This window comes from Hemibagrus wyckioides, linkage group LG28 (assembly GCF_019097595.1).
Source record: "Hemibagrus wyckioides isolate EC202008001 linkage group LG28, SWU_Hwy_1.0, whole genome shotgun sequence".
Lineage (NCBI taxonomy): Eukaryota > Metazoa > Chordata > Actinopteri > Siluriformes > Bagridae > Hemibagrus > Hemibagrus wyckioides.
This window is the reverse complement of record NC_080737.1, coordinates 7,650,381-7,663,791: the sequence shown is the minus strand read 5'-3', so window position 1 is coordinate 7,663,791 and position 13,411 is coordinate 7,650,381. Positions and strand designations below refer to the sequence as shown.

The 13,411-nt window shown below is 41.4% G+C and overlaps 1 protein-coding gene across 2 annotated transcripts; it reads right to left on the bottom strand.

Moving 5' to 3' along the window:
* Positions 1–7: 7 nt before the first annotated feature.
* lig3 (ligase III, DNA, ATP-dependent) lies at positions 8–8,901 on the bottom strand. Of its 2 annotated transcripts, none has more exons than XM_058383645.1 (21): positions 8,758–8,901; positions 7,536–8,088; positions 7,325–7,453; positions 6,869–7,081; positions 6,624–6,775; positions 6,368–6,534; positions 6,121–6,198; positions 5,391–5,559; positions 5,123–5,278; positions 4,907–5,038; positions 4,740–4,819; positions 4,562–4,649; positions 4,369–4,446; positions 4,125–4,248; positions 3,345–3,487; positions 3,192–3,266; positions 2,565–2,711; positions 1,870–2,020; positions 1,468–1,556; positions 1,184–1,327; positions 8–587 (listed from the first exon to the last, which is right to left on the bottom strand). In XM_058383645.1, exons 2-21 carry the CDS (start codon positions 8,038–8,040, stop codon positions 354–356), a joined length of 3,054 nt encoding a protein of 1,017 aa, XP_058239628.1. In that variant the 5' UTR covers positions 8,041–8,088; positions 8,758–8,901; the 3' UTR covers positions 8–353. The 2 variants fall into 2 exon arrangements, with proteins under 2 accessions (XP_058239628.1, XP_058239630.1); XM_058383647.1 differs by lacking the exon at positions 8,758–8,901 and adding an exon at positions 8,456–8,695.
* Between the last annotated feature and the right edge of the window lie 4,510 nt (positions 8,902–13,411).

The following is a 13,411-nucleotide window of genomic DNA, read 5'->3' as shown; positions in this document are numbered from 1 at the left end:
TCTATCTATCTATCTATCTATCTGTCTATCTATCTATCTGTCTATCTATCTATCTGTCTATCTATCTATCTATCTATCTATCTATCTATCTATCTGTCTATCTATCTATCAGACAGGATTATATGTACAAATGGAGAACAGCGATGGCTTCTGCCGCACATGTTAAAAAAACTAACATAAAACTGATCCTATTTGGAAATAGTGGAAAGCTATTGAGAATCCAAACCATAGGAAAGTTCATGAAGTTTGTCCTGAATGAACAGGAACACGCGCTGTGTTTATGGTCAACAATTGCCTGGAGATCTGAAGGCCACTTTGTTTTTATTCGTTCCGATCAGAACGGCCGTGTCTTTTCAGCAAGCGGGAACCACTCTTCTTTTCCTGATGCACTGCCAGATCCAGTTGGAGCTGACTTTCTGGGCCTGGCAGCTCTCCTCTGGTTCGGCTAGCGTGTGTGTCGCGGAGGCAGCGTCGTAATCGGGAACGAGGTCGCCGTCGTACGCCACGAAGTAGCGCCGCAGCTTGTGGAACTCTTGTACCGAATCCGGGAGGTACAGCTTTACTCCGGTGAAGATGTTCAGCAGAGTCTGCAGACATGGGTTCATAAGTGAATAATCATCTTGAGTAAGAAACAGGGGGAAGAAATAACTACACCCATTGTTGATTATTTTCCTTTAGCAGCATGAGGGGTTTTATTTCTCTTGTAGCACAGGAACTTAATCAATTACTATTTTAGCTTTTAGACTGACAAGTTAAACTTTTTATCCGTTTATGGTTACATTTGATGACATGGAATGTCCTTAAAACAGAGGTTCTGTTAGTTGCAGCTCTTCCCCACCCCTCATCCTAAGAAAGCTACAGCATTATAGAGTGCTGGAACTGGAGACCCCTTCCCAAAAATTGTACAAAATGTTGTATCAAGGTCCTTAACCCTCTCTGGTGCAGAGAGGGGTAAGGGCCTTGCTCAGTTGCCCAACAGTGGAGCTTGATGGTGCTGGGGCTTGAACTCGATCAACAACCCAGAGCCTTAACCACTGCCCCTACTCCCCTTACACAGTTTTCTTTGAGCTGGAACTTAATCTAAAGGAAGCTGAAACTTTCGAGACTGATTCTTGTTCTCATGTTTTTTTCACCTTTTCAATGCATAATTAATAAATAAATAAACAAACAAACAAACACCGACCTTTTCAGACTGTGGGTCAGCTGCTTTTGCTGGAGAGGCTTTTGCTGGAGAGGCTTTTGCTGGAGAGGCTTTTGCTGGAGAGGCTTTTGCTGGAGAGGCTTTTGCTTTGCTTTGGCCATTGCTGTGAACTGTTTCGACTTTAATCTGAAACGAATCAGAGCAAGTGACCTGAGTAAAGCTCTGCAGGAGAGCAGGAAAAGCTGTACAAAGTGCAAAAACCTGTAGCACGCTCTGTGTGGGGTAGAAGAAAATAAGATTTCTGTCTGTTTGGATATGCAGCAGACCTTCTTTGCGGTGTGTTGCTCTGCAGGCAGCTTCCTCTTGGCAGGAGTTGCAGGTTTCGTCGGCTTCGGCTTTGGGGTGTGACCGTTTTCTGTAACGGGAATATGGCATAAATTAATGGTACTTAAAGCCAGGTTCTACAGATCTTCCTAGAGATTACTCAGTTGATGACAAAGCACCAGACCGCCTGCATTAACTGTAAGCCTTTACATTTCTGGCATTTGGTAGACGCCCTTATCCAGAGCGACTTACATTTTTATTTTTAAGCAATTGAGGATTAAGGGCCTTAATTGAGGTCAGGGGCAATGATCCGTGTGAGATCAGTTCTGAAGTGATTTAGCATCGAATCTAAAGGTAACACAAGAACCAGGATTACTGAAACAGAGTTAAACGGCTGCACTTACTGGCTGTAGTCGAGCTTGCTGCTCCACTGGAGGTGGACGGTGAGCTGCCTCCGCTGTCTCCTCCTGACGAGTCCTTGTCGTTTTTGCTGCTTGTAGACGGTCCTGCTGTCACCTCAAAGTCACACCTCTCCTTCGAGATGCGGTAAAGTTCCTACAAAATGGTCATCATTTATACTTTGTATATTCTCACCAAGAGGTTTGTGAGTGGCATGGCATGGCATGTCCAGGTAATCCTGACCCGGTGGTGGAGACATGACAAGTGACCCAGAGCAAAGCTAACCTTATTTAACTGTAAAACTTAAATATTAGTCTCTGGTTTAACATGCATTATATGGCCACTAGTATGAGGACACCTCCTCAAACAGAAAATGCCGTAGCAGTAAGATTCCTCGTCACTGATACTCGGTCTGTTCCAGCACAACAATGCCCCCCGTGCACAAAGCCAGCTGCAGTTAGACTTGATTTTTTCCAAGGCTGGAGTGAGCCCTGTCTTGAACACATTTGGGAAAACACCAAGACCTTCTTTTAGTGGCCAGCAGTCTTGAGAACAAATCTCACATCCTGATTACAAACAGTGCAGGCTGTTATAGGAACAAAACTGGGACCAGCTCTATTTTGTTGGGTATATATATCTAATAATCATGTGTCCACATACTTATGGCCACATAATTAAATGCTTCTTAGAGTTGTCGAACCTTGAGCTGGGGAAGGTTGGTGGCCGTCTTCCAGTCCTTATCGTCGCGCATCCGAGTGCATCGCGGAAAACGGATGGAGATGCCGTCGGCCGTGTGCATTTCCGACTTGGAGAACTCGGCTCCTGTGATCTCCCACACCGGAGCTTTCTGTGAGCGAGAGAAACGTGCGTTTCACAATAACGACACATCCCAGAGATTTTTATTACTTACAATATGCAAGGGTTTCACTTAATTAATGAAAACATAGCAAATTATACTGTTTTATAGTTATATAACCGTTTTCTCCATCCCAAAGGCTTCCATGTGGAAAGACACATGACATTGGAGACTCCTTCCATAAAATGTTCAATTATATCCTTACAGAGAACACTGCCATAGGATGTGCTACACATTTTTCATTCTTAAACGTTTTCATATCAGCCTTGTACAGGGCTGACTGTTCAATTCCAGCTGTTACTATAGAAACTATAACATATTACATGTATAAAACTGCTCACCATCTCTGATACACCTTTGATCAGATTTCAGAATTTGCATTATTGTATTTTCCATCTACCATCATCTTAGACCAATGAAACCAGTTCAGAAACCAAATTTACTCTTAAACAACAAACCACAAGTTTTTACCTCAGGATCTCGGATGAGAAAATCGGGATAATAATTCTTCACTATTTTTAGCCAGGGTGGGATTTTGCTGGGATCCTGTGAAGGAGAGTAATCAGTTGTATTGTAATTAGCATTAAGAGGAAATAGATAAGCTTGATGGGTTTTTTTTTTTACCTTGCCGATTTTAATGACGTCCAGCTCCTTTTGCAGTCTGGCTAGCGTGGCGTCGTCGTAGCCTCCAGAGCATTTCGTTACCGTGCACCATTTCTTCGAGTCGGGATCGTAGCAGCCCATGAGGAAACTGGACATAATTCCGCCTGTGTAGAACAGATAGGCAAGGCTACAGTTAGCTTGGATGTTAGTGATGGTAATTTCTGGGCCAGAAAATAAATGTGAATCCACGCTTTAAATGAATTGTAGCATGAAGTTACTGCAAAGCACTGCTGTTAAATGCACACCAATCAGGCATAACATTATGACCACCCGCCTAATATTGTGTTAGTTGCCCTTTTGCTGCCAAAGCAACTCTGACCTGTTGAGGCATGGACTCCACTAGATCCCTGAAGGTGTGCTGTGGTATCTGGCACCAAGATGTTAGCAGCAGATCCTTTAAGTCCTGTAAGTTGCGAGGTGGGGCCTCCATAGGGTCTTAAAGGATACTTTTGTTAGATACTGACCACTGCAGACCGGGAACACCCCACAAAAGCTGCAGTTTTGGAAATGGTCTGATCCAGTCGTCTACTAAATCCTTACACTTTTTCCTGCTTCTAACACATCGACTTTGACGACAAATAATTCACTTGCAGCCTAATACAGTATATCCCACCCACTAACAGTTGCCATGATGAAATGAACAAACACTATATCCTCACCTGTCACTGTTCATAATGTTATGGCTGATCAGTGTATATAACGTTTAATACAATGCACCATTAAGTAGGGGATTTTACATACCCTTTGAGCCGGTTCCATAAAACGCCCCCAAAACCACCAAATCTGCCGTGTCAGCCATGGCTCCTTCATTCAGGTAGTCTTTCTTCACCTTCAGCCAGTGGCGTTTCCCAGGTTCATACGCCCCCTGTGACACACAGACACCTCAGAGATCATGTCTCACTCACACACCGCATACAGCATCATCAAGCTAGTTCTATTAGAGCCTCGAGCGGGGCATCTGACCCTTAACTCCGAGTCGCTTTACCTTGATGTCTTTCAGGACGAGTCCCTCCAGTCCCTCTCTGATGACCCGCGTGATCATTTCAGCCAGGTCAGCAGCTCTCTGTCAGAACACAACCCTTTGTTTATCACCACTCGCCGAACCATTTATCAAGCTGATTTATTATCCAGAAACGTGCAAACAGCTTGCTAATGTAATTAGGAAAAGGAAGACTTACCGTGACGTGCTTCATCTCGGAGAACAGAATCCTGTTCGGGACTTCCACCATGTTGTCGTGAAGAAATTTTCTTCTCTCGCAGAGCGGCCTGAAAAACACGATGAGACGAAACTGACGCCACTCTTACACTTGCTTTCACCGGGTAAAAGAATTGAACAGCTGTTAATAAAGCACTCACTTGTCCATGAGACTGACGCCGTTAAAATAAATGCAGTCGAAAACAAACAGGCACACTTGTGCGTCTTGAAACGCGGCTTTCTGAAACAGACAGAAACGTCATGGGTTATCGTTAGAATCGCCGTCTCTGTGTTAAACCGTGAACTCTGCTCACTAAGCCATGCTTACTTTGTGAACGCCTAACGTCCCGAACGGCAGAGGTTTACTGGTCCTGGTATCGATCAGGAGAACTTCAGCGTCTAGAATCATGCTGTCGCCTCCAGCAAAAGCTCGAGGTATAAACTCTTTAAAATGGGCCACCTAGGAAAGAACGCAAATCCGTCTCGAGTGTGAATCAAATCGTGCTTGATTTCTGTGAGGGCGAATTTGACTCTTGTGACATACCTTGTGAGGCAGCACGGGTTTGAGGCTGCGGCTGAAGTAGCTGAAATGATCTCCGTTCTTGTGCACTTGCACACGCTCGCCGTCGTACTTGATCTCCGAGTACATTCCGTTGGGGCATTTCTTCATGGCGTGCTCGATGGACTTGCAGGCTTCTGCCTGGAAAAGGAAAGAAAAAAGAAGAAGAAGCACAACAGCTCGAAACTCGTAGGTGTCTCGACTTAAACACGTTGACGCTTCATGCAAATGACCAGTAAAGTAGAGTTCTGACCAGCATGGGCTGCACTGGGGTCATAAGCGTGGCTTCGATACTCAAGAGCTTCCTCGGGCCTCCACCATTAGATGCCTCCTCCTGGTTACGCAGGACTCTGTCGACCACGTCTCCGAGGTTTCGAGAGGCTTTGAAGGCATCGTAGGCGTTCGGGTCTAGAGCGTCCAGGCTGTGGAGAAAAAATGGTCCGGTTAGGTCAAAAGGTCGTGTTTATTATTTATTATGGATGTGTCGGAGTTTCAAATTCAAATTTTATTTGTCACATACATATACATACACAGTATGACATGCAGTGAAATGTTTTTTCACGACTGTCCGGCATGTAAACATTTATAAAAAGTATGTTAGAAAGAGACCCATAAAAAATAAAGATAAAAATAAAACTAGAGTACCTTAAAAGTATAAAAATAGAAAATAAAGTAAATAAAATATAATATAGATAAATAAAAAATAAAAAAATATGAAAATATAGGTGTAAATAAAAATATAATAAATAAAAAAAATAAAATATGAAAATAGGTGTACAAATATGAAAATATAGGTGCAAGTAGATAAATAAATTATATATATATATATATATATATATATATATACACTAGCAAAGTGGTATATACACGTATATACACATAAATGCAGACATGAACATGAAGGGATGTATGTGTATATGGCATATATTGAGGTGATCCAGTGTTTATAGTGTGTAGAACAACAGTTGTGAAGGAAAACTTACACGTGTTTGGCACCAGAATTAATCTTCAGGTCATGTTTCACTAGACGGATGTAACACTTCAAGTCGTTCCCCGTGCATCTGGTAACCAAACAAATGAGTTTTGACAAATGAGGGACAAAATACTGACTGCTGAATACTCTGCTGAGTTGTACTGGGGAAAAAATTTCAAGAAAAATAATTTTTCAAAAATCAAAAAAAAAAAAAGTAGTACAGTGCATGTGTGTACTGACAATAATACAAGGCTCACTTTTTCGCGATGGCTTCCAGTTCTGCCTGCTGTTCATCTTCTTTAGTGAGCTTAGCCAAGCGGGTTAGAGAAGCGTCCACTTCCTGGATGGTCAGCAGACTCTTGCTCGAAGGAGGAAATGACTTGCTGGCATCGAAAAACATTCGCACCGTCTCCGAGACGTCTCCCTTTGACAACAAAAAAACAACAATTTTTTTTATCCAACTGTTCAAACATACTCCAAATCTATGTCATGTTTACGAGTTAGAGGACTGACCTTTTCTAAGTCTCGCACCATCTCGTCCTGGTTGCAGTTCAGGATGCGGCCGAAGAGTTTGACGATTTGTTTGTCGTTGAGGTTGTACACGCTTTTCACTACGCCCGGGAGGAGCAGCTTCACCGTCAGGTAGAGATCGCCTTTAAACTTGTCTTTGTAGGAGGAAGAGAAGAAGAGGTTGTTCCAGAGACAAAAAGGAAACCACAGTCTCGGACACGTTCTTATTTCTTGTGAGTAGATCCTACCTCCACCAGTACCCTTCTTTAGGAAGTCTTTGATGATCTCGGTCTTCGTGTTGTAGCTGGATTTCTCGGACACCATGCCGCAGAGCTTGCGGAACTCGCGGAACAGACAGTCCTTATGGTCCGGCTGACAAAACTGAGCGGACAGAACGCTGCCCTGTGAGGCTTTGGCAGGAGACGGACCAGGACTTGATGAGGATGAACCTGCCTTTGTTGCTGTGAAAAACAAAGAGCATGATTGAGCTAAATACGCTAAAATCATTCTCTAAAGTCTTATTACACAATATACAGCGAGTTCAACTGACCTGTCTAATGTGATAAGACTTGTGATATGATAGTACCTGTAAAGATTGCCAACCCATTTTTTTAAGTAACAGCATGCCCTGAAGAGTATTACTGAGGGTTTGTGGGACTGCAAGTGTTATCATAACTCATGTTTGCCTTAGCTCCACTGAATACCTGTGAATCCGGAAAACTTGCGCGGCGCGTTCACTGTCGGATCAGCAAGAGGAGCCGATACCTGCCCGCTCGTGTTTAACTTGGCTTGCACCTTCTTCTTTGGACTTGCGTTAGCCTTGGCGGCCAGATCTGATCAGACAAGAGAGAAGGAAGGTTTAAGCATTTCAAACATCATCCCTAGGTTTTTCCCCATGCAGCTCGCACCACATACCTGCAACCAGCTTATTGATCAGATCTTTTTCCTCATCCTGCAATTCCTCCCAGCCCTCCAGGTCAGTAATGTCCTCGATCTTCTTAGTGGTGGCCCTAGCACGCTCCAGCTTCTCGAAGATGCACTTTACGTGATACCACTCCTTCATTTCTCCGGCAGACTCGCTGAACGGGTTGGGCACGACCTTCCCGATGCGCACCAGCCCCTTCATGATCTTCTCCTTGCATTTCTTGCAGCCTGCCTGGCCACGCTTGGCGTACTCCACGCAGAATCTCTGCTCCGCCATGGTCGACCAGTCGTCCTTCCACAAGGCACGTGAGACGGCAAGGAAAGACGGAGACGTGAGACCAAAGTCTCTCGATGGTTGTCTGTCTATCAAGGCAAAGCTCCAAGCGTGGATCAGAGGGCGGCGGCACTGCTGGAGTGGACGTGTGCCTGGTGTCTGGCACAGACGGAAAGTCCTACAGATGGTTCTTGCTGCCTTGCAAAAGCCGAGCCCATGCATTCAGGTTATATTAGAAAGCGGGGCATCTTACACAGCGCAATGTGATTTCTAGAAGACAGGATGTAGATAGTAGTCATTACTTTTCACATGGCACGTGGCATTTTTACTGCAACAAGATGACGTCACACGCATAAACAGGAACTGTTTTCAGTTGAACCTTAAAACTGAAATTCTGTGTTTCATAATAACAATAATAATAATAAGAAGAAGAAGAAGAAGAAAAAGTTACATATAATAAACTAAGTTACTAAGCTTTAACACATACATTTGCAAAACAATGCTGATGAACTTCAATGGATTTTGTGAAGTAAACAAAGGCGTTAGCTAACCAAGCTAATTCAATTCGCATTCCAACACGCTGACTTTAAATTAAAGCGAATAAAATTAACAATTAAAAGCTGTTAAATCATACAACCTGCTAATGTTGTTGACGGTAACCAAGACAACGAAACTAGCTAGCTTAACTAACTTGTTATACACCATACAGCGACTCCAGTGTGAGGTTCCATCCAGAATATCCCGGTTTTGTAGATCAAGTGCGCTACATAGGGAGTCATTATAAGTCATAATATTACACTATAAGTAGTAGACTTTGTTATAGGGCGCACAGGAGAATTTAGGATCAAGCCTGAGGGTAACGCTAACTGGTGCAGCTAAAGCTGGCTTAATTGATAGTTAAGTTAACGTAAAGGCTCTAGAAGCATCTATCCATATTACCTCTTTAGTATACGTTTTCTCTTCTCCTCCTTATTCCGATATTTCTCTTTATTTGGCTGGAAATATGGTGCCGAATGGAACAATTGTGCTCACTGCACAGTGAATTCCCCTTTAAGCCAAACACACGCGCTTCCTCTTTGTTTGCATGTGCTTCCTGTGCACTGCGCGTGCGTAGAATTATTTTTGGCCGACGAAAAAAAAGAAGTCCTGCCTGCTCAGGGCTATCTGGGGCCAGCAGATGTCTGGTCATATGTTTGACTAAAATCGAGACAAAGTGTATATTAAAACATATTTAAATACATTTCTGTATACAGACGTGTCATGAATTATCTATGGAAATATGAATTCAGCATGATTAAAAATCAAAACAAAAACATACAACCATGAGTAGACCATGAATAACATTCATAGAGTTTATGGCGGTCCAGCCGTTTCCAATATGGCGGATGTGTTAGCCACTGGGGCTGTTTTACTGTTTATGGTCCAGTTATTACCCTCACTACTGATTTGCAGTGTTAAAATAGACCATTCTGTAGAACAAAGTGTAGAAAAATAATTACAAATGACCAATGCTACAAACATACCTGAATACTGCCAACATTTTCCAAAAAACAAAAAAAACTGGTCAAACAGATGGACATTTTGCAGCTTCCTTAATACTTGACTAAACAGATCAATACAAGTCAGGGGCAATTGTGTTTTTCTTGTGTTTATTGTCTGAGAAACAATTCACCCATGATGGAGAAGCTGTAATTGAGATATTCTACACCAGCTTGACTTTGTTGACATATTCAACTGTAAAACTGACATTCTATCTGCTACACGTTATGTAAAAAACACTTTACAAACAGGCGATTCCTCTGTTTCCACGTTGGCTGTATGCTTGTCACTATTATGGATGACACTGCAGAGCTTTCAGCAGCCCCGTTCTGACTGAACAGACCATGGTTCCATCTGTTGTTGATATGACTTATGGGCCATCTGTGCCCATTACCCATCAGACCAGACCTGGTGTCCCAGATGAACAGGTCACTGTGGCACACACCTTGAAATGATGGGTAATGCCCCTGGAGGTGACCCTAGCATACTGGGATGTTTGGATTAGTAATGGCCACCTGAGTCCACCCAGTTTTGCACTGAAATATCTTAGTCCATCACAACAATCCAGTATTCAGCAATCCACCATTATTTTTTCTGGGAGCTTGTTTTTTTTTTTTTTTTTTTTTTTGCCAAACATAACAGTGGTTTGTCATAGCCATCAAGCTTTGTTTTGGTCCCCTTTGACCAAAAAATCCACAATTATACTCGAAGCTCCATTAACATTTGGTGAAAACAGCTTGTGGAGGTGATGATAAATAACAGCCTAGAGATTTGACATATCTTAGATTAAACAAGACAGTGGAACTTCTGAGAGAGAATTTCTGAAAATCTTGTCTTCTTCCTCACTGGGTGAGAGGAACATAATGCTCATGATGGCACAGTATCAATGTTTAATCAAGGATATAAGACAACGAGTAATGCATATAGACTACTGTATATTGTTTCTAGGAATTTGATTTGTTTGCATTTATTTTGCATTGTATTATATAATAAAAATAATTTTGCCATATATGTTATCGGTTATTATGAGTCCCTGGGGAGAAATTTAAAAAAATGCTAGAGAATATTTTCAGTGGCTGGTTTGTAGAACATGAATTTTTATTTCCATAAGAAGAAAAACAAGCAACATACACTAGACGTAATTCCTTTTCCTTGAGTCTTAATTAAATACACTGTTTGAATAATGTATGGATTTTCATAATTCATAAAAAGTTTTCTGGCTTCCCTTAGTAGTAGTTTAGTAGTTAGTAGTGTTTTGTGTGAATCCATCCATCATGTTTTATATCTATATATATAAATTAGGTTTCAGCACACAGTGAATTATTGGCAGGCAGCAGCCATATTCTTCAGAGTGCATCTCCTAAAACTGTTATATAAATATAAAAATGATAAAAACACAATTTTAATTGAGCAGACAACCTGACTTGCATTTCTCCAACAACCCAAAAGATGTCAGCATTTCTCTCACACAAAAAGAGTTCTAAAAAAGAAAAAAAAAAAATCCTCCATTCTCTGTTTACACCAGGGTTTTCAGTAATGTTTGAAATCTGTTCATTTTTATCATTTTTAAACAGGCCCCATCTAGTGCTCAGAGCAACTCTCATTTCATCTCAACATGACACATGGAGATTTGATCATCACTTGAACTGTTTTGGTTTGATAGCCAAAGATTTGATTTACTCCCATCCACCTCTTCACCTCATCTCTGAGCCCACATGCTGGATCATCAAAGCAAGAAGTCCAAGCCTATTATTTATGACTCCTTTTACAATCCTGCCTCCATTCCCAAGATTAAATCTTTCAAAATCACCCTGCTGCTTATTGGGTTCTGTGACTGACTAATGTAAAGGGTTCTGCTGGTGTGCTGTCCGGTGGTTGGAGCATCATATATATATATATATATATGTATATATATATTTATTGATGCATAATTAAGTTGAAGCATGGACATTCCCAGGCAATCAGTCTCACTTGCCAGTTGCTGCAATCTACTGAGTTTAATGTTTTTCAAAACATATATATCGAAAAAAGGAATTGTTTAATAACTTGAAGAGTTTGGGATAGCTCGGTTTTTTCTTGAATCTTATCCCTTCCATTAAAGCACATTTATAACCAGCATATGGTTATGGATTAGTCATGTTGAAAGATTCATCAATATCTATCTATGACTTAACTTCCTGGCAGAGGCAAAGAAAATTTTGGGAATTTTGTATTCCAGTTTGAACATTTATTATATTTATATATTATTATTATTTATACACTATATTGCCAAAAGTTTGGGACACCCAATGCAGGTGTTGTTTCTCAGGGGTTGACTAGGCCCCTTAGTTCCAGTGAAAGGAACTCTTAATGCTTCAGCATACCAAGATATTTTGGACAATTTCATGCTCCCAACTTTGTGGGAACAGTTTGGGGATGACCAATGAATGAATGAAATTCAAGTGCATGTAAAGGCAAGCATCCCAGTAGAAGTTGTTCTATCGGGTTGAGGTCAGGACTCTGTGCAGGCCAGTGAAGTTCCTCCACACCAAACTCACTCATCCATGTCTTTATGGAGCTTGCTTTGTGCACTGGTGTGCAGTCATGTTGGAACAGGAAGGGGTCGTCCCCAAACTGTTCCCACAAAGTTGGGAGCATGAAATTGTCCAAAATGTCTTGGTATGCTGAAGCATTAAGAGTTCCTTTCACTGGAACTAAAGGGCCTGAGCCCAACCCCTGAAAAACAACACCTGAATTCAATGATTTGGAGGGGTGTCCCAAAACTTTTGGCAATATAGTGTATATGAGTGTAAAAAATGTATAAAAATGGAAAGTTAAAAAGGAATTGATTTAGACATGACAAATGACTGACATTAGTACAGCTGTCATTGACTATTGTTGTTGACTTTTTTCCAGCGTTGTTGATCAGTTCTAGCCCATTGCTCTTAGCAAATCATCTTCAGTTCCCTGTCGTTAATGGACTCACAATTTTAAAATCTTTCATGAATGTTTAATGGGATTCAAGCATGCAGGACAGTGAGTTATTTTTGTCGTATGTTTAGGGGTCTCTTGGGCATGTTCAATGGCATGTAAAGACACATTATTATATGCAGAGAAGCAGCGCTATCATGATACACCCACCACCATGTCTCACTTACTTCTCCGAACATGATATGAAATATTGGCAACAAATTCTAATTTTGTTTCATTTGACCTCTTTCAAAGTGGTAGCTTAGTGGTAAGGTGTTGGACTTCTGATCAGAAGGTTGAGAGTTTGAATCTCAGCTCCACCAAGCTACCACTGCTGTGTCTGTGAGCAAGGCCCTTAACCCTCATTTGCTCAGTTGTATAAAATGGGATAATAATTGCTCTGGATTAGGGTGTCTGCCAAATGGCAGAAAAGTAAATGCGTCTATATTTTTCTTCTATTTTACTGTATTATGTGATGTGTAGGAACATAGATGACTGTGATGCAGTTAATTGCTTGTTTTTCTCTGTGTAACAATTCTTTTCAAGTAAGTAATGCCTTCTTTTTTTTAACCTTCCCTATCCTAAGAGTGCATTAAAATCTTGTGTGAAACACCTGTCCAGATATATCCAGCTGTGGTTCCACAAACTTCTCACCTGCTTATTATGAAACACATCATATTTACATGGACGTTTATTTTCTTTGTTACCGTTCTTTATTGAATATTTTGTGATTCTTGAGAATCAGCTTCACCTTTACCAGGATTGCTGATTAAAATCTTTCCATCCAATAATTTATAATTACACCAGCTGAAACTTGCATGACAGCTACTTTGGCAGCACTTTTACAGTATGTGAAAGAAACATGTCAATCAGGCATAACATTATGACCACTGACAGGTGAAGTGAATAAGACTGATGATCTCCTCATCATGGCACCTGTTAGTGGGTGGGATATATTAGGCAGCAAGTGAACATTTTGTCCTCAAAGTTGATGTGTTAGAAGCAGGAAAAATGGACAAGTGTAAGGATTTGAGCGAGTTTGACAAGGGTCAAATTGTGATGGCTAGACCACTGGATCAGAGCATCTCCAAAACTGCAGCTCTTG

What these genes read in the sequence shown, in the direction of transcription:
- lig3 (XM_058383645.1), bottom strand. Translation starts at nt 8,040, where the DNA reads ATGCATGGGCTCGGCTTTTGCAAGGCAGCAAGAACCATCTGTAGGACT. An exon ending in CAAGTTTTCCGGATTCACAG is followed by an intron (nt 7,082 to 7,324) that starts GTATTCAGTGGA and finishes TGTTTTTCACAG; the next exon opens with CAACAAAGGCAGGTTCATCC. An exon ending in ACGTCATTAAAATCGGCAAG is followed by an intron (nt 3,267 to 3,344) that starts GTAAAAAAAAAA and finishes TCTCCTTCACAG; the next exon opens with GATCCCAGCAAAATCCCACC.